The sequence below is a fragment of the Zingiber officinale genome, chromosome 4B (assembly GCF_018446385.1).
Source record: "Zingiber officinale cultivar Zhangliang chromosome 4B, Zo_v1.1, whole genome shotgun sequence".
In the NCBI taxonomy this organism is placed as follows: Eukaryota; Viridiplantae; Streptophyta; class Magnoliopsida; order Zingiberales; family Zingiberaceae; genus Zingiber; species Zingiber officinale.
The window spans coordinates 18,229,522-18,249,694 of NC_055993.1; the positions used below are offsets into that span (position 1 = coordinate 18,229,522).

General features: G+C 37.6%; 2 protein-coding genes across 7 annotated transcripts; one reads left to right on the forward strand and one right to left on the reverse strand.

Annotated features, from left to right (window-relative positions):
* The first annotated feature begins 3,765 nt into the window (after nucleotides 1-3,765).
* LOC121974809 (protein FAR1-RELATED SEQUENCE 5-like) lies at nucleotides 3,766-8,812 on the forward strand. 4 transcript variants are annotated; one of them, XM_042526050.1, is made up of 7 exons: nucleotides 3,766-4,257; nucleotides 4,367-4,542; nucleotides 5,438-7,619; nucleotides 7,719-7,786; nucleotides 7,866-7,884; nucleotides 8,043-8,111; nucleotides 8,337-8,812. In XM_042526050.1, exon 3 carries the CDS (start codon nucleotides 5,449-5,451, stop codon nucleotides 6,892-6,894), a length of 1,446 nt encoding a protein of 481 aa, XP_042381984.1. In that variant the 5' UTR covers nucleotides 3,766-4,257; nucleotides 4,367-4,542; nucleotides 5,438-5,448; the 3' UTR covers nucleotides 6,895-7,619; nucleotides 7,719-7,786; nucleotides 7,866-7,884; nucleotides 8,043-8,111; nucleotides 8,337-8,812. The 4 variants fall into 4 exon arrangements, with proteins under 4 accessions (XP_042381984.1, XP_042381983.1, XP_042381985.1 ...); XM_042526049.1 differs by having other exon boundaries at nucleotides 5,447-7,619; XM_042526053.1 differs by having other exon boundaries at nucleotides 3,767-4,257; nucleotides 5,447-7,619.
* A 3,892-nt stretch (nucleotides 8,813-12,704) lies between these two features.
* LOC121974810 (1-aminocyclopropane-1-carboxylate oxidase homolog 1-like) lies at nucleotides 12,705-17,988 on the reverse strand. Of its 3 annotated transcripts, none has more exons than XM_042526055.1 (4): nucleotides 17,446-17,988; nucleotides 13,913-14,234; nucleotides 13,227-13,290; nucleotides 12,705-13,129 (listed from the first exon to the last, which is right to left on the reverse strand). In XM_042526055.1, exons 1-4 carry the CDS (start codon nucleotides 17,940-17,942, stop codon nucleotides 12,936-12,938), a joined length of 1,077 nt encoding a protein of 358 aa, XP_042381989.1. In that variant the 5' UTR covers nucleotides 17,943-17,988; the 3' UTR covers nucleotides 12,705-12,935. The 3 variants fall into 3 exon arrangements, with proteins under 3 accessions (XP_042381989.1, XP_042381988.1, XP_042381990.1); XM_042526054.1 differs by having other exon boundaries at nucleotides 12,705-13,135; XM_042526056.1 differs by lacking the exons at nucleotides 12,705-13,129; nucleotides 13,227-13,290 and adding an exon at nucleotides 13,337-13,814 and having other exon boundaries at nucleotides 17,446-17,985.
* Between the last annotated feature and the right edge of the window lie 2,185 nt (nucleotides 17,989-20,173).

The window sequence follows — 20,173 nt, forward strand, 5'->3', positions numbered from 1 at the left end:
AAATCTTAACTGCGGTTAGGTAAAGGAAAGTCCAAGTGGGTCAAGGAGGACTGTACATTAGCAAAGGAAAGTCCTAACTACAGTTAGGCAAAGAAAAAAAAATCTAAGTGGATCAAGAATGACCTCACATTGGTAAGAGAAAATCCTAAGTGATGTTAGGTAAAAAAAAATCCAAGTGGGTTAAGGAGGACCATACTTAGTGATCAAAAGTCCAACGGAAAGTTAGCATGAGATGGAAAGTCTAAGTGGATCAAAGGTTGATCGAATACATAGTGAAGAAGTCCCAACAAAGACCACGATCAACCGGATATTGGGCAAGTGAACCCTATATTTGGATTAAGCAAGTTAGGGTTGGACAATCGATTGACCCTAAGCTAATCGATTAGGCAATCGATTATGACTTAATTCGCGAGAGCATAGAAGATGTCAAAATTGATTGGGCAATCGATTACGACATCTCTAATAGATTGGTTCAATCGATTAGACAGTGTTGAATCGATTGGGAAGAAAACTCAATCGATTAGGAGTTTCGCGAAGGAAATTCACGATAACAAAGACTGAATTGATTAGCCCAATCAATTCAACCATTGTAGTTTGTCACAAAGAGGTGGAATCGATTGGGGCAATCAATTCTGGCATCCTTAATCGACTAGGGTAATCAATTAAGGGTTAGTTCGTGAAAACAAAGAGAGTTGGGGAATCGATTCGTCCCAAACCAATCGATTGGGAGAAGCAGAAAAGAGCGTTGCATGATTTGAAGGTTGGATTTAATCAAATATGACGTGACAATCGATTAGAAGTAAGATCAGTCGATTAAGACCTTTAAATCAGCATGATATAAAGGATTTCGTAAAAAATTAAATCACTTCTTCTTCACCGTCCTTCTCCGCCAGATTTTGAGCTTTTGGAAGAGAAGTATTGTTGCACTTTTCAAGCATCAAGAGGCAGCCCAGAGTAACAAGAGATCAAGAGCAAGGTTTTTCATTGTTGTATTTGCTTTTCTTGTTCTTGTTGCATCGTTGTTGTATTTCTCGTTGCATTTCTCGCGTTGAGATTGTTTGAGGTTTCTTCTTCGTCTCCTGGAAGAAGATTTTCATAATGTATCTATGAGTGAAGAGAGTGGGCTCTTGGATTAGTCATATCAAAGAGATAGATACCAAGTAAAATCCAACGAATTAGCATTGCTTCGAATTATCCGCTACAATATCAACAAGACAAAGTGAAAGAAGTTAATTATTTACCCCTAGCTCTCAGAGTGTCCTAACATGATTGAGTTTCAAATTTATGTCACATAAGATGAATCCAACTATAACGATAATAATCATCAATAATGTTTAAGAAATAATGAGCACTAGAGTAAGAATAAAGTTTATGAGGTCCTCACGGATCATAACATATTAAATCAATAGGTTTGAGTATGAATGTTTTAGTTGAAAAGAATAAATGAGATTATTTTGCGAAATGACAAGCATCACAAACATTATTAAAATCAAAAGAAGTTTTAAAAGTTTTAGATAGTAATTGAAGTGGGTGAATGTAAGGATGTCCAAGAAGCTTATGCCAGAGATTGGAAATGCGATGAATAACATAGGACACGTGGTTTTAGATTCCTAGTAAAATAGTACAAACTATTACTCTTTATTCCTACTCCAATCATCTTATTCGTAGTTAAATCATGTATTACACAAAAATCATGTAAAATATCACATTACAACCTGAGGCCTGTATAAATTTGCTAATGGAAAATAAATTTATTTTAAAATTCAGAACATGGAGCACGTCGTCAAAACTATAACATTATATTAATTTTAGCATGACCTCCATTTGATAGTTGCACAGCGGTATGTTTTGAAATATATATATTTTTAATCTTAGATATATGATCAGTATCTTCACATTAGAAATAATTTAAGAATTTGTGAACTTCCTATCCTTTAGTTTGGCATCTTTTCCATGGTAACAATGTCCACGAGGAAATCCATGAATAAAAGGCATGGATCAATACTATTCCGTCTATATCACAGTGAGTGCATTTGAAGCACTTTTTACTTGTTGATCTTACCTATTGACTTGTTCGACATTTTTGACTCCGGACGTATTGATAGCATGAAACCTTGTAATATGCTAATTAGCAACTACCTCAATCTGTCTTTCATGTTGTAAGATGAGGGCATGAACTTCCAAGTGCAAGGTATGGGATTCATCATGAGAATATAATCACAAGTCTTAGAGAAGAAATTATTCAATCCCATGACGAATTGCCTAGCAAGTCCTTTGAGACCTCCACAAGTGCAAGTGATCGGATCATAAAAAAAAGTAAGTATATCTCGAAGTGCCTTCATGTTGGTGTAACACTTTGACACGGGAGGTTGATGTCTTGTCGAAATTCTATAATTTCTTTTCAGATTTTAAAAATCCGAGTGTTATTATTCCCTTATGAGAACCTATCATATAGATCACTTCATTTTGGCTTGTATCAATAATACTACTTTCAATCTAGAATAAATAGAATTAAAGATTCATGAAAATATCATGTGATTGCAACGTTCCTATATGGAAAATTTATCATCCGTTGTCAATGGTGGCTTGATTGTCTTATTAATAAAACCAATTATGTTCTTGACACTTAGAGCTATTTGCATCAAATGACTCCATTATTCATAATTATTTTTGTTGTGTGGTTTAGATGTCAACATCAAACTAGGATGATCAGAATTATATATATATATATATATATATATATATATATAGAGAGAGAGAGAGAGAGAGAGAGAGAGAGAGAGAGAGAGAGAAATGTTAAGTTACGACCATTATTTATGGATTGGTACGGACTAAATGTCATGTCATTATTTTATTAATTTTTTATAAAAAAATTTTCTCTTTCTTCTTTTGTTTTTTTCTTCTGCTTCGTTCATTCTCGTTTCGCCGAGAACCAGTTCACCGTGCCACCTACCACCGGTCATCTGGCCACCGCCCTGCCACCGGCCATCTGGCCACCGCCGACGGCCTTCGGCCGCCTGGACGCACCCATACTATGGGCCAAGGGGTGAACCCGTCGGGGATCGCGGCTGCTGCCGCTGCCCACCGCCGAGTTGAGAGGGGATCTAGTCGCGCCAGATTCCGGCGAGATAGCGGCCGGATTCCGGCGCGATCGTGGCCGGAATTTGGCGCGATCGCGTCCAGTCGCGAGCGCGTCCGGAATCCGGCCGCGATCCCGCCGGATTCCGGTCGCGATCGCATCCGGAATCTGGCGAGATCGTGGCCGGATTCCGGACGCGCTCGCGACTGGATGCAATTGCGCCGGAATCTGGCCGCGATCTCGCCGGAATCTGGCACGATCGCGTCCAGTCGCGAGCGTCCAGTGGCGAGCGTCCAATCGCGATAGCGTCTGGAGTCCGGCCGCAATCGCCCAGATTCCGGTGGGATCGCGGCCGGATTCCGGAGCGTTCGGAGGCAGTGGGTCAGGCGGCCGGCAGACAGGCGGGTGGCAGCGGCGACGAGGCGCGGTTGCTTCGTTACAGCGAGAAGAAAAAAATTAAGAAAGAGAAAATATTGTATTAAAAAAAATAATATAATATGACATGTCAATTGGTCCGTAGCAATCCGTAGGATAGAGTCCGTAGTATAACAATCCTGTATATATATATATATATATATATATATATATATATACAGCACCGCTACGCTGCGGACTGGAATTTGCGGATCGCTGCGGACTTGCCCTCGTGGCAAAGTCCGCGTCAAACCATTTTTAATATTTTCTCGCCACGAGATCCTGCACAAGCCCTCATCTTGCCTCCCAACGCTGTGCCCTAGCTCCTGCCCCAACTCGCCGCATCTTCTTCCTCCCAACGTGACCCCAAATTGCCTCTTCCTTTTTCTCCTGGCGTTGTGCCCCTACAGGCGCCTCTTCCTCCCTACCTGTGCCCTAGCTCCTGCCCCAACTCGCCGCATCTTCTTCCTCCCGACGCTGCCCCAAATCGCCATCCTCCATTTTCTCCTGGCGCTGTGCCCCTACAGGCGCCTCTTCCTCCCGACCTGTGCCCTAGCTCCTGCCCCAACTCGCCGCATCTTCTTCCTCCCGACGCTGCTCCAAATCGCCTCTTCCTTTTTCTTCCGACGCTGCCCAGACTCGCCGAAGAGACCCCTCTCGCCGAGTCCTACAGAAGCCCTCTTCTTATGATCAAACCTACCTCTAAATCATCGCATTGGCAACTTCTGTCGACTACACAACCTCTGAAATTGTTACTACCACTTGTAAGTTGCATGTTTATTTTTGTGTGCATTAAATTTGACACTTTGGTTTTTTTTTTTTTTTATTTTACAATTTAATGGAGGAACCTAATTTTGTTTATTTATTACACAGGCTGATCCTGCGCAGGCTCTTAATGTTCCTGTTGTCCCTTTAGGAGCTTTACAATCAGCTGCCTATCCTTTATCATCTAGGCCTCCATATGTTCTGTCATGGCTTAATGATCAAATATCAGCACAGGATATGATTTCAGCCTGAGTTATTTACAAAGCTTATCTTGAATAATTTTTGTAAGTACAAATTTACTCAACCGTAGCCTTAATATAGCAGTTAACATGCTCATACTACAAACACATTACATGTTGATATACCAGCCACCAATTTTCTGACTGATTTTTGCTTTGATTCAAATCAACTTCTACTTTTCTTTTGTGGCAAGCCTATTTACCTTCATATTTATTTTTAATCCCTCTAGATTAGTGAACACTATAATTGGGGATACTACATGCAAATAAGTGGCTTTGGCTTCTTTTTTTTCTTTGGCTTGGTGGATGTATGATTTAGTTTGTACAACTCTAAATCTAGCTTGGTCAACTTTATATAGTTTTGTGAAATTCTCTTTGAAAGATGTGATTAATATGCACAGAAAAGGCAAGTCTGAAAGGGTATGATTGTTTGTAGCTTATGGGGTACTTTGATGTTTAGATATTTGTAGCTTGTGATCTTAAAACAGCTGATTCTTCAAAGTAAATGCTACAATTCAGTTTGTCAATTTTTTTTTCAGAAATCATTTTTTTCTCTCTATTTACGATTTTTTTCCTAAAACATTTTGTTTGTGTTCCCATAACACAAGGATGGAGTAAAAATTACTTTTATTTTACACAAGGATAAAACTCTATCTTAATTACTTTATATCCGTTTCAAATGTCACCATCTTACATTCTGAATCATGGTACTTCTTTCCTGAACTGATTGTTGGAGCTAGTAGTAAAAATTAACTTATGATCAAATTTGTTTATATTTATGTTGCAAATTTCATCATATTATTTATGATAGGATTTAGAATCTGATTTATTTTTATTTATGTTGCAAGTGTTTCTGTTTCTGTTTCTGTTTTACAGTATCTACAATAAGTTGTATTTTTTATTTGTTTATCTAATTACTTATTGTCAATTATAATGTGAGGGTGTCCAGAAATGGAAGGAAATCGAGTTGATGATCAGGAATATATTCCCCAAGTTTCAGATGATCGAAAGCCAAAAATTGGAATGGAATTCTCATCACTAGATGATGCATATTCATTCTATAATCAATATGCACGAGAAGCTGGGTTTAGTTCAAGGATGCACACGAGCAAGAAAAATAAGATCACAAATGAAGTAACGTGGAAACAAATTGTATGCTTTAAAGAAGGACATACAGATCTAATGCGGTGGAATAAACATACAAAAGTTGATCAACCGACAAAAGAAAGAGCACGTGGCACAGTTAGAACGGGTTGTAAATCAAATATTACATTTGTGAAGAAACAAACTGGGCCTAATTGGGTTGTTGGTAACTTTATAGAAACCCATAATCATCCACTTTCTACTCCATCCAAGGTGCATTTGCTACGCTCACATCGTAATGTTTCAGCAGCAAAGAAAACATTGACGAAACAATTTTCAGAGGCCAATGTACCTACTTGTCAACAAATGCGAATATTGGAGATAGAGTATGGAGGACCTGAGAGAGTAGGTTGTACAGAAAAAGATATTAGAAATTTTGAGAAAAATCTAAGAGATGAGCAAAAGGGTATTGATGCTGAAACACTAATCGAATTTTTTACATCCGAGCAAGAGAAGAATTCTGCTTTTTTCTTTGACTATGAGACTGATTCAGATAATAGATTTAGAAGATGTTTTTGGGCTGATCATATATCCAGGCGGGCATATAGTGTATTTGGCGATGTAGTTGTATTTGATACAACATATAACACCAACAAATATGGCTTGATTTTGGCACCTTTTGTAGGAGTTAATCATCATCATCAGACAATTATATTTGGTTGCGGATTTCTAAGTGATGAGAAAACTGAATCTTTTGTTTGGTTGCTTAAAAAGTTCATAGAAGCCATGCCTAAAGGTCCACCAAGTGTTATCATCACTGATCAGGATCCTGCTATGACAAAGGCAATTGCACAAGTGTTCCCTCAAACAGTGCATCGATATTGTTTATGGCACATACTGAACAAATTTCCAGAAAAATTAAACCCTTTGACTTTTCAAAACCATTATCAAAGCTTAAAGAATGTCATTGCAAATTCTACAACACCTGATGATTTTGAAAAGTCATGGGAAGAAGCTATCAAGTCTGCTAACTTAGAGAATAATGATTGGTTATCGTTGATGTATAAATTACGACACAAATGGGTGCCAGTATATTTTAGACATTTATTTTGTGCTGGAATGTCAAGTAGTCAAAGATCTGAAGGCTCACATGCATTTTTCAAGAGATATGTCTCAAATAAGAACTCACTGATGGATTTTATCACCCGTTTTAATAGAGCACTGAGACATCAAAGACATAATGAGTTAGTTGCTGACCATATTGACATGAATGAGCATCCGAAAATTAAGACAAATTGGCCAATGGAAATTTAAATGGTTAAGTTGTACACAAAAAAGAAATGGCTGGAGTTTCAAAGTGAAATGAGCGAGAGTCATGGTTATTATGTGCAGCAAGTATTTACAGAAGTTGACTCAGTGGTTTACCATGTGATGAAATTTCAAAGTTCTTCTTCCTCGAAACCAAGGGTACTTATGCATGACAAGCAAAGAGATTACATATCATGTAGTTGCACAAAATTTGATTTTGAGGGCATTCCATGCAGACATATGCTAGCTTTTTTCCGTATCAACCAAGTGTTTCATTTGCCTGATACATATATACTCAAACGATGGACACGAGATGTAAAAATTGGAGCAATATATGCTTTGGGGGAGCAAAATTACATTAATGATCCAGATCCAGAAAGGTGTTTGATGTCTAGACACTCAAGGTTATCTTATAAAGCTTCAATATTAATTGATGATGCATCTTTGACTAATGAGGGGACAACCTTTTTGGATGAACAATTTGATTCTATCTACAATAAAATTCAAGAGATGAATATTAGTAGAACATGCAATGATAGAAGTCAAAAGAAGAAATCTGTGGATGAGGGCCTTGGTATTATTGATCCTTCTTCAGTCAGAACAAAGGGATGTGGGAAGAGATTGAAATCATCAAAGGAGAAATCAACCTCAAATTCCAGGCTATGTCGTGGATGCGGACATCGAGGAGTGTCACATGACAAGCGCAATTGTCTAACTTTGCAACAAGGGGGGTATGTGTCAATTAATGATGCATTTTTATTGTAATTTTACTTGCAAACATAAATTTATTTCATTACATTTTGTAAATATGACAATGTGTTAATTATTAGATCGACTGAAGATACTAATCATAACATTGTTGACGACATGTATGAACCAGATTTGACTTCTATAGCAGGTACTATTAAAATTTTAATATATTAAATTATAGTGATTCATTGAGAAAATGAAGTTAATAATTGCATTTATTGTTGCAGGTTCTAACAACATGCATTGGTATTCATCTATTTCCTTTATTTGTATGTTTGATTGGTTTAGTGCACTAGATGGCTGCTGCTACTGCTGATGATTTCACTCAACATCACGAAGATTATCTAATTTCAAGATATACTTTGATTCATGGATGATTTATGAGCTATTGGTTGCTTTTCCAGGTGACCACTGGTGGCGGGCCTCTTGAGGAGGATCAGATTCATTGCATTATGGCTGCATTTGAAGCAAAGGTATGATTAAAATCTTTCACAGGATATTATTTGACTTATGGTTTTCCACATATACTAAGCCTAGGGATATTGAGGTTTTAATATGAATTCTCATGTCAACCATTGGATATTGAGGTTTTATGTACAAGATATTATAGTTTCCACGTACTTGAGTATTTAAGGATCTTCCATTTATATATTCTCGAGTTTTGTCATAGGACTATAATTTTTATTTTTTTTTTGCAGAAATCACAGCCGACTTTGACAATACTGGGCCTCTGAGTTCGTGGTCAGCTTTTTTTTCCCTTTCTGAATGAGTTGGTAGGCAGTGATGTTATCTGAAACTGATGACATTTTCTGGATCCTGATTTCATTGTCTGAAACTATTTGTAACTTTTTTCCCTTTCTGAATGAGTTGGTAGGCAGTGATGTTATCTGAAACTAATGACATTTCCTGGATCCTGATTTCACTGTCTGAAACTATTTGTAGCTTTTTACCCTTTCTGAATGAGTTGGTAGGCAGTGAAGTTATCTGAAACTATTTGAATATATTGGATCCTGATTTCATTGTCTAAAACTATTTGTAGCTTTTTTCCCTTTCTGAATGAGTTGGTAGGCACTGCCTTTCATAGAGTGTGTTCCTCGCTGCTTCTTTTTCAGAGCCGGCGTTGGATTTTTCCTATCTGAGTCAAACTTCCAGGAAGACCATTTGCCCCTGTATATGATTCAAATTACTAGATTTTTCAATTGATTACACAGCACAATGTCAAAATTAAGTGGAGTGACAAAAATGTTATCTTCAAATACATTTGTGTAATTAATTTGATCCTCCAAAGTTAGTTAATGTGAAATGACAAGCAGCTTCTGGTTTGAATTTATCCATTATCCAGACTATCGAATCAATGAATTTATCCATTGACTTATGAAAGTGTTGCACGAGCCACTGGTGGTTTTAATGCAAGCAACTGCATTGGAAGTGGAGGTTTTGGGGCCACATACAAGGCTCAGATTTCACCAGGAGTTCTAGTAGCTATAAAGAGACTCGCAGTAAGAAGGTTTCAAGGTGTTCAATAGTTCCATGCAGAGATCAAGACTCTTGGAAGATTGAGGCATTCTAATCTTGTGATGCTGATAGGTTACCATCTTAGTGATTCTGAGATGTTTTTGATTTACAATTATCTTTCAGGTGGTAATTTGGAGAGATTTATACAAGAAAGGTCGAGAAGACCTGTAAATTGGAGAATGCTTCACAAAATTGCTTTAGACATTGCTTGTGCTCTTAATTATTTACAAGACCAATGTGTGCCCCGTATCCTTCATCGAGATGTTAAACCAAGCAATATATTGTTGGACAATGAATATAATGCTTATCTCTTAGATTTTGGATTGGCAAGGCTTCTAGGAAATTCTGAGACCCATGCAACTACTGGTGTGGCTAGAACTTTTGGGTACGTTGCTCCTGAATATGCCATGACATGTCGCGTTTCTGATAAAGCAGACGTTTATAGCTATGGCGTGGTACTGTTGATTCACTTTCTATTAGGCCCTCAATGAAACAAGTCGTTCAACGAATCAATTGATTAGTATGAACGCCTAAGCTTAATCTGACGTATCATTTTGAAAAAAAAGTATAATATGGACACAAAGCCTGATCTAATCAAACTGACGAGAATCAATTGATTAGCAAAGCACAATTAATCAAGTTTGATTAATTACCTAGGTAACTTTTCCTCTCCTCTCCTACTATCTTATGAGTATACCCTCCTGCCAACAATTCAGGTTTAAGATGGTCCACAGTACTAATAAGGTAGCACTTGACTATGAAGATCCACCACTTGCAACATAACAAATTCCAAACATAACAACATATTAAGATAACATAACATATGTTTTAAGTTCAATACACCACTTGCAACACCATTGTTCAATTTGAACTCAGATTAAAAAAAAAATAAAACATAACACCAACAATAACAACAACTAGAAATTGGAAAGCTGCTCTATTTTTGTTTAATGTATCCTTCAACTTAGTTTCTTTTTCAGAGCTTAAAAGCTGTTTGTCTAAATTTGAATTTGATCCCGAAGTTGAAGTTGCACATGATGAAATGGAAATTGGTGCAAATTTTTTATCCAAGTGCGCTTGAAAAGCTTTTTGTGCCTCCATTCTACTTTTGTATGATTGATGTATGGCGCCTTTAAAGCCAATAACTTGACTTGATGCTTCTACCCACGTTTCATAAATACCCGGATTATATCCAACAAATACAACATATGTTTTCCCCTACATTGAAACAATATTCAGAATTTTGTATAAATAAAATATTAGCACTTAAAATGAAATGACTTACCATTCGTTGATAAAAGGAAACGTTGTTTTGCAAGTTTCCTGCATAACCGATAGGAAAAACATAATTGACAGTATATATAATTGACAATAAATGACGGTATAACATAGAAGTAAAACAAAGATTCAAATCATGTTTTAAAATTTACAACAAAAACAACAAATTCATTAATTTAAAGGTAAACAGATAACCAATTTCCAAATAACTTTTTGCTACTGCTACAAAGTATAAATAATTCTGCTGTGTTGTGTATTTCAAAACATATACTTACAACTTATTAACTCTATAATTGTATATTTCAAAACTTCCAAAATTTTGACCACTAAACTGATAGATACAAGTTGGACTTTATTCTGCCGGTATAATAAAGTTTTTTAGCTACAGTTTCAAAAACTTGCAAATTAATAGGAGGTATAATAAAGTTTTTTAGCTACAAGTTGGACTTTGTTCTGTATTTGAATTCAGACCTCCTATTAGTTGCAAGATTATGTTGAATTCAGACCCCCAGTGAGAAACAAAAACTTGGACTTTATTATGCCGGTATAACATAGATGCAAAATCAACTTTTAAAAAAAAGTTTTTACCGACAATGAAGGGTACTCCATCCTTGTGTTATGGGAACACAAACAAAATGTTTTAGGAAAAAAACCGTAAATAGAGAGAAAAAAATGATTTCTGAAAAAAAAAACTGACAAACTAAATTGTAGCATTTACTTTGAAGAACCAGCTGTTTTAAGATCACAAGCTACAAATATCTAAACATCAAAGTACCCCATAAGCTACAAACATTCATACCCTTTCAGGCTTGGTGCCTTTTCTGTGCATATTAATCACATCTTTCAAAGAGAATTTCACAAAACTATATAAAGTTGACCAAGCTAGATTTATAGTTGTACAAACTAAATCATTCATCCACCAAGCCAAAGAAGAAAAAGAAGTCAAAGCCACTTATTTGCATGTAGTATCCCCAATTATAGTGTTCACTAATCTAGAGGGATTAAAAATAAATATGAAGGTAAATAGGCTTGCCACAAAAGAAAAGTAGAAGTTGATTTGAATCAAAGTAAAAACCAGTCAGAAAATTGGTGGCTAGTATATCAGCATGTAATGTGTTTGCAGTATGAGCATGTTAACTGCTATATTAAGGCTACGGTTCAGAGGTTGTGTAGTCGACAGAAGTTGTCAATGCGATGATTTAGAGGTAGGTTTGATCATAAGAAGAGGGCTTCTGTAGGACTCGGCGAGAGGGGTCTCTTCGGCGAGTCTGGGCAACGTCGGAAGAAAAAGGAAGAGGCGATTTGGAGCAGCGTCGGGAGGAAGAAGATGCGGCGAGTTGGGGCAGGAGCTAGGGCACAGGTCGGGAGGAAGAGGCGCCTGTAGGGGCACAGCGCCAGGAGAAAATGGAGGATGGCGATTTGGGGCAGCGTCGGGAGGAAGAAGATGCGGCGAGTTGGGGCAGGAGCTAGGGCACAGGTAGGGAGGAAGAGGCGCCTGTAGGGGCACAACGCCAGGAGAAAAAGGAAGAGGCAATTTGGGGTCGCGTCGGGAGGAAGAAGATGCGGCGAGTTGGGGCAGGAGCTAGGGCACAGCGTCGGGAGGCAAGATGAGGGCTTGTGCAGGATCTCGTGGCGAGAAAATATTAAAAATGGTTTGACGCGGACTTTGCCACGAGGGCAAGTCCGCAGCGATCCGCAAATTCCAGTCCGCAGCGTAGCGGTGCTGTATATATATATATATATATATATATATATATATATATATAATAATTACTATCTATCTATTTTTAAAATGAAAAAGAAATATTCTATCCTAATTGATTATCTCAATCCTTAATAAATAGAATTAATTTTATATAATAAATTTAGCTGACTAAAGAAAGTTTGCTATGGCGTTTCCAGCGTTCTCTTCGCAGTCATCCAAAGGGAAGTTTGTAATGTCACCTCTGCTTCCTTTTGACAGCTCAGAGGAGGTTGACGCGGAGCAAGTGTGTCTGTCAAGTGCAATCAGCTCCATAAATTGGTATTACTAGCAGATTGCAATTAACCATTGCGCTCACTGCTATGGCTTCTGGATAAAGCAATCTGGCTTCTTAATAAGCTCTGCGTCATATAACAAGTCTGTTTCTGCCTGAATTCTCTATGATTTCTTCCTAACCATACTAATCACGGCCAGCTCTAACTGATGCTGTTAAACCAGGCTCTAGGTCATCTCCTTACTCTTGTATGGATAAGTATACTATGTGAAACTGAAAGATTTGTTGCACAGCTGATGATGTTCCATTCTTGTTGCACCATATTGCATTGCTGAAATAGGGGTGCATTCCTGTCTCATCCTCAGAAATACAACGCATATATGTGATGTCAAGGTTCATTATATCCTAGAGTTGACAACGTCCTTGGTGTTTTATCTTAAGACCAGCAAGAGTGAATTTTAACTTAGGTACCAAAAAATAGTTTGATGAAAATCCTCCAAGCAAAGACTCCAAAAGAAAGACCATTTGTTAGTAGGTGAGATATCCATCCAATGTGTTTTGTTGAAGCAAAGACTCCTTGCAGGGTTTACTCGTGGTAGAACTTCTGAATTCATAGATTGATAATCCCTGAGCCAGGTGACAAAACTTCATTCTGCCTGGTATCACGCTGATGATGTCGTGGAACTGCAACTTTGATAAATGAAGTCTGATTATCCATTTCCCTGATTCTCCATTTTGGCATCAGAAAGAAATATGACTCAGACACTGTTTAATGAAGTACTGAAACTACCAATGGCCAATGGTAAGAGGTTAACTTACCAGGAATATAATCTTGTTGCAATCTTCTTTTATGACGTTGTTCTGATATTCCTTGCTGGGTTTCCTGCTGGCCAATTGGAGACTAAGACAGCATAAATGGAATGGCTATGAATGAGAACCCAATTGCTAGGTTGATTTCCCATCTTATCTTTTTCCCCATGCTATGCGAAATTAAGCATCTCAAAGATTATATATAACTCCAGCACAAATTCATAAACTAACAGCAACTCTCGTTTATTACATAAATACGCTAATTGCTTACTCCACAGCCAAACTTATAGTCTACAACAGACCTTAAATAGTTGTAACTCACAACAGCTTAACACACATTTTTTATCACAACTTGTAGTTATCTAAGGCTGATCGTCCATCAATTCCTTTATTGTAGTAGTATGTGTGATAGTCTCTCACTGTGACTTCTCTATAAAGTGGGGGTTTTTCTATTGACAACAACTCTTTGATTGGGCCAAATAGCTTTGTTGATGGCCAAAATTGAGTTGTGAAGAAGCAAGCCACTGAAGTTCTTGGACCTACCTTCTTTATCAGCACTCGATGCTCAGGACTCCTAAACTTATCATTAGTTATTAACTGCAATATCAAATGCAAACACCAAACCTTGGTTTAACCTTTTAGGTGTACTATTTTCCGATTTGTCAATGAAGTGGGTTCGTAATCAAAGCACATACCTGCAAAAGGTCTCCAATATTTACAACTAAAGCTCCTGTAGAGGGAGGGACATCAAGCCACTGGTTTTGGTGCATTACTTGAAGGCCACCAATCTGATCTTGTAGAAGGATGGTGATGAAATCAGGATCAGTATGCTTGCTGGCTCCAAGAGTGAGGTCTGGCTGTGGGCAGGGTGGGTAGTACTGACCTAGAATATAAAGTCCTTTGTCACACTCCATCTGTATCAAATGATCACTACGGAGGCCAAGAGCCTCAGAAAACAACTCCAACAGAAGTGTTCCCAAGCTTTGAATGTGATTTGCGAACTGGAAGATAATATCTCTGCATATATGTGAAAGACATTTTTTTAATCACAGACAAGAAAAAAAATTGGTATACAAGTTAATTTTGAGAAAACTCAAGCAAAAAATGGATATCTTTTAGCTAAAAGAGAATTAATACATTAATGAATTAATAAAGCAGATTAGAAGCTTCAGTCTCAGATGAAAAGAGAGAAAAACACACCTACAACTAGCTGAATGATTAGCTAAGACTTGAAAGTCTATCACCTTCCCATATGAAAGAAGAGAAGATGTTATTGCCTCTGTTAAGCTGAATATTTGATAAGCAATACTCAATACTCAAGAAGTAGCCTATGCCCTTCTATATTGGAATGTTCAAATCTCAAAATCCATATTTTCTAGTAGGTAGTATAGCATAATAAGAAACCTACTATGATAGTTAATACTACAATAGATGTAGAAGATTGTTAGCTGCTCCAACTAGCTCATACCTCGATTGGCGTAATACTATTAATATGCTTCTTAAAGCCCAAGACTTGGGGCTGAAGCCTCAAAGGATTCAAGTGATTAATCACTCCATGGTGAAACTAGTTGACTTTATTGGCCAAGTTTTGATTTGTGTTAAGTGTCTCGCAGTTTGGTAAAAAACTAATAGGTGTTTTATTGAATCCTTTTATAGAGTTCAAAGGTGAGACTCTTTGAGCCCACTAGAAAACAAAATACATAGATGATCCTTGGAAAAGCTCCAAGATAATTTAGACCTATCCCTAAAATGTGATGCTTCCCAACCAATTCGTTAATGTCAGCATAGTACGAGCATTTTAGAACTAATCCCCCAAGTATCTAAAAATAATATAGTACTGCAAACTGTCATATCTACCATGGCACCCCTCTAAGTAGACAAATCGCAATTTAGAGTTTAGACCACCCAAGAATCTTGATGATCCAACCTGGTTACCCTAGCATTTTCCTTTGAGAATGTTAGATCATACTATACTTGGTTCTACATGCAAAACAAAATAAAAAAGGATTCCTACGAGCATGAGACTTCTACTTACTACTACTCTCCGCTCTTGATGCTTATCCTCTCATTATAAATTAATATGCTTTTGGATTGGTTCCCGATCTTGTTCTTTCTCCTTTGACTCATCTTCGTACTCAAACTCACAAATTATAGCAAATGTCTTTTCTTGATCTTCTTCTCCATCTAGATTTTCAAGTGTAAGCAATCATCTTTATAATAATCATGCTCACGATACCATCGTGAGCATTCCTATCCTTCTTATAGAATGTTAACCGAAGTGGTTGTGATTGGGGCAATGATAAGTTCTAATCTTTGATTTCCACAAGTAAATATGATTGTGAAGCATTCCTTTGGGTCTTTTCATCACAAGTGAGCATTTGTTAAACTCTATCGAGTGATAGTGATTCTTTTTTAGTGAAACCTCCTTAGCTCATTGATCCTTTAAGGTTTAGACTCTGTTGTCTTTGCTTGCATCACATCATCAACAGTGGTATATCTATTTCTCTTTCTAGAATTTCTACATAGTCCCTTGAGGGTTTTCGTACAAAGAATGTGAATTCTAAAAGGTTTCAAGGCAATTTAGCTACCTTAACAAACCTTATTAGAAACTTTAAAAGCAACTCATCACCTCCTTGCCATTATGTCAGACTATTTGCCCTTTGAGAGATTTGGCTAATACTAAAGAAATCTGCTACAAGACTTTGATTAAAATTCTTGAATCTAGCAATTTCTTCTAATGGCAACCTGACAAACCAATGATGTGCTATCTAACACAATGTTGTTGGAAACACCAACACAAAGAAAAATCTAAAATTTCACAAAAAGACATCCAATAATTAAAAGCATTCACATGTTTTGAAGAGTTTGTGTCATGCTATCATTGTAATTTTCATGCTTGGAACATAGAAGTTCTGTAAAACTAGCTCCTTTAGCATCTCAAAGGTCAAGGCATTTCTAATCTCTAAGCGCCTCTCTTCCGGTAGTCTTTTCTCTCCTCTTCTCTATATTGGTTTATCCAGTTCCTAACCTCAAAAATACTCTTATGTCTCTTTGGTGCTATTTAATTTCTTCTTTCTCTACTGTCAATTTTATATTTTCCCCTTAGCTTGTCCATCACTCCAACAGCCTCCTTGGGCACCTCTTCTAAATCTTTTATCAACCAGCTAGGAAATATATTCCTCCTCATTTTTTTTGTAAACCTCAATGTGAATTCAGTGCTTCCCAAATCACCTTATGAATCACCACTAAGGGAACTTCTAGATTTGTAGCACATAGTTGAGTTGCTTTAGTGCTACACCTAGCTTTTGGAAGGAAATGAAGCTAGTGGTGAAGCCATATGATTCATGGTATAATATCCATATGGGCCATGTGATCATGGACAAGTGACGAGACAAGCAATGTAGTGCAGACATGCATGCACACTAGTGCAACATTTTGTAGTTCACACAAACACATCAGATTTATCATAGATATATACTACTTTCCTTGACCACCACCCAGAAAAGTCGGCAACTAACAAAACATATCATAACAAACAAGGGCGGTGATTATGTACATCAATATCATCATTTGAATTGTTGATCCGATTCAAGGGCTGAAATCAAATCCCAACAAATGAAGCCCAACCAACACATAACAGTGAAGGGGCATGGGCTACTACATAAATAGCCAAAAGAAGAAGTTAGGCAGATTAGTTTGAATTCAATGGAATTCACAAAATATAACAACCACTCCTCTCGCATCTACATTACAGATCCTCCTCTGCAACCACCAAATTTAGTGAAATTCAAGGCAAATTGCAATGACTTTACTTTTGGTAAGGTGGATCATATGCTCTTCTTCAACAATAAGATGCATCAAGGCAACAATCTCATTGTATTCTATAGGAAATTCGTTAGAACCAATTGCACACTAACGGTGAGCATGAATGAAGCCTCAAGGAAATCACATATGTGCCTCAAGATCAGATTTGCTAGTCTGTGACGATCAGCACTTAATATGACAATTACTTGGTTATAACCATGATTGCAAAAATTATGAAGAAAATAATAATGCAAGTATATATTGAAATCCAAATTCTAAAGGTAACCAAGAAAGAGAATTTTGCAACATCCACAAAAGAAAGTACTTTATATCACTTTCTCGAAATGAGAATCTACGATTACGTTATCTTTCTAAATTGCATACTAGGAAGGTCTCAGTTTGTGGTGAGACGCTTTTCATTTACCTGCATGCGTCGGGCAATTCCTCCAATTGTGGAGGCTCCGGCGCCATGGTACAGGACAGAGTATCCCTCCAATTGGCTACTCTCGAAACGTAGAGATCGAAGTTGCTATTGAAGCGCACCTTCTTCCTCAAATCTCTCGTGTAGTACTGCTTCTTCACCTCAATCGGCCCCTCATGGAACTGCGTCACACCTTGGAGCATTGCGTCGAGCACGTCCCCTGCAATTCCGTGATTCACCACTTGAAAGAAGCCATACGTCGTCGCAGCGTGCATCAACTCCTCCACCGCTTGCTTCCTCCGTGATTCATCGGCCCGTACATCCTTAAGATCTACGATAGGAATTTGGTGGTTGGATGTGGATTTGGGCTCGACTTGGATAGGTGGAGCGACGAAGAAAGCTGGGAGCTCGTCGAGGCCTGCGTCGACGAGGCCTTTGACGCCGGTCCTGGACTCATCGAAGGCCTTGATGGCAGAGGATCTGTCGTAGGTTGCGGACATGACTGAAAAAACTTGGAGGAGCTGGTGAGTGGTGCAGCCTTCTCTAGCATATTTATTTATTTATTTATCCAAGTGGCCGAGCCGTGAGGACCATTGATTACGAACTGTGCTATAATATCGTAGCTCCGTACTGCGACTCTGATGGAGATCCCTGCAATAAGTGAATCCACGCGTACCTTTCGATAGGTTCGTTCGATCCTACGTAATGCATGGACCCATTCACTGATTGAAAGTCCTTTCTGTTTCTTTTTTAAAAGGATTCTGAATCTCTAAGCTGTACGCCTCTTACCCACTCCTATGTCTTTTTTGTTAAAAAAAAAAAAACAAACAGAACCTTCTTAAACCAACTATGGTTCGACCGAAGATACGAGAATTCAAAGCTCCACACTTGGGCAGAAGCGATAAGCGCTTCTAAAAACTTTCAGAAGGGCCAAGAAAGCAAGAAGTGCTTTATATCAAAAGTTCGCGACTTGGGCGGAAGAAGCGATAAGAGCTTTCGAGAAAAATGCGAAGAACTGAAGAAGTGTCGTCCAACTACTTCATTCAAGATTAGTCCAAGGAAAGTTCAAGTGCAATTTTCAATTGAATCTCACAAAGAAAATCTAGGAAAGCTAAGCTGAAAATGGATGAGATAAAACGAAAGTTACAAGAGATGAGATTGAGTGACGATGATCAATGTTAGTAAGAAAAATATAATGCTAGACCGATTAGTGCATTTAGTTTGTTTGAAAACTATAGGTGATCGGAAATATTGGATTGGAGGGGGTTATATATATATTTTTTACTTTAATGTATTGTTTGTAATAAAAGATAGAATCTGTCATCCTAACAACTCCACGGTCGGTCTCATTGTGGCAAAAGGCGAATACGCTCGCCTCCAACGTCCTCGTCAACCCGTCTCAGGCCAACACGGAGGAGGTAAATCACGGACGGCTACTACACACGATCGGTCTCATGGCTATATGTGAGGAGGTAAATCAAAAAGTTATAGTAGCCATTGTGAGAAAGGGTTATTCGATCGGCTTTGCCGAGAATTAACTCCAGCCCATTGTAACAAATTCTACTTTGCAATAACCAACTCAACCTTGCATCATTGACTACTTTAATGTATCCTTTAACATATCGAACATGGCTTGATGGAAAGTAGCGCATGAGGTGTTGCCACCATGAGGTCTGGGGTTCGAATTTCGATAAAGTCGAGGTAAATGTCTCCCTTATGTGCTAGTCACTATTCCAAAGGCTAGTAGCCGCCCGTGATTTACCTCCTCCGTGTTGGCCCTGGGACGGGTTGGCGGGGGCGCTAAGGGCGAGCGTATTCGCCTTTTTGCCACCATAGCTTGATGGAAAGTAGGGTTCCAGCGAGAATATCAAGCATGATATCCTCCAAAATGGTATTCTTGCTCCAACAAACATTCTCAGTTCTTTAGCCCATGGGCCTCTACCATTTCCTCCATCAAAATTAACTTTTCGATGCATCAAAATAATAGTTTTCTAAGCAAGATTTCAAAATTAATATAATGTATAATTTTTCAAATACCATATCATCCTTATCAACAATTCAAGCTTCTTCGGTTATCATGATCATGTACATGTCCCTAAACAATGTAAAAATTTAATGAATTTGTAAATAAGTTTAATTTTCTTCGGCAAAATTTTTTACTTGTGAAGATATGAGGACCCCAAAATTATGATGAATAAGGACCTCCAAACTACATTTTTTAATAAAAAAAAATAACTATAAGATATAAATATTGATTGTACCCAAATTCATCTTCCATATTAAAAATTAAAAATGAATTAGTTACCATTTGATTTGAATATTGGCAAAAATGATGATTGTGCCCAAATAAAGATGGAAATTGAGGAGATGCAGATGAATATTACGATAGAATAGAATTTGAGTGTTATTGTGATGGCATATAATTCACTTCTCTTGTGTTGGTGATATCGTGTGAACTTTGTCCCTTCCTTTTGGTTCATTTTCTACCCAGCAAATCCAGGAAAATTACAAATTTATTGGTCGATTAACTATATAACGATTATATGAATAAACTTTTTGAATAAATGAAAATTTACTTGAAATTTGAGTTTTTCCCTTTCCTTTTCTTTTTTTGCTCTTAGTATCTCAGTGTCATGGCGCAACAGTAAAGTTATTATTTTATGATCAAAATGTCACGGGTTCGAATCCTGGAAACAACCTCTTGCAAAAAGCAATGTAAAGCTGCATACAA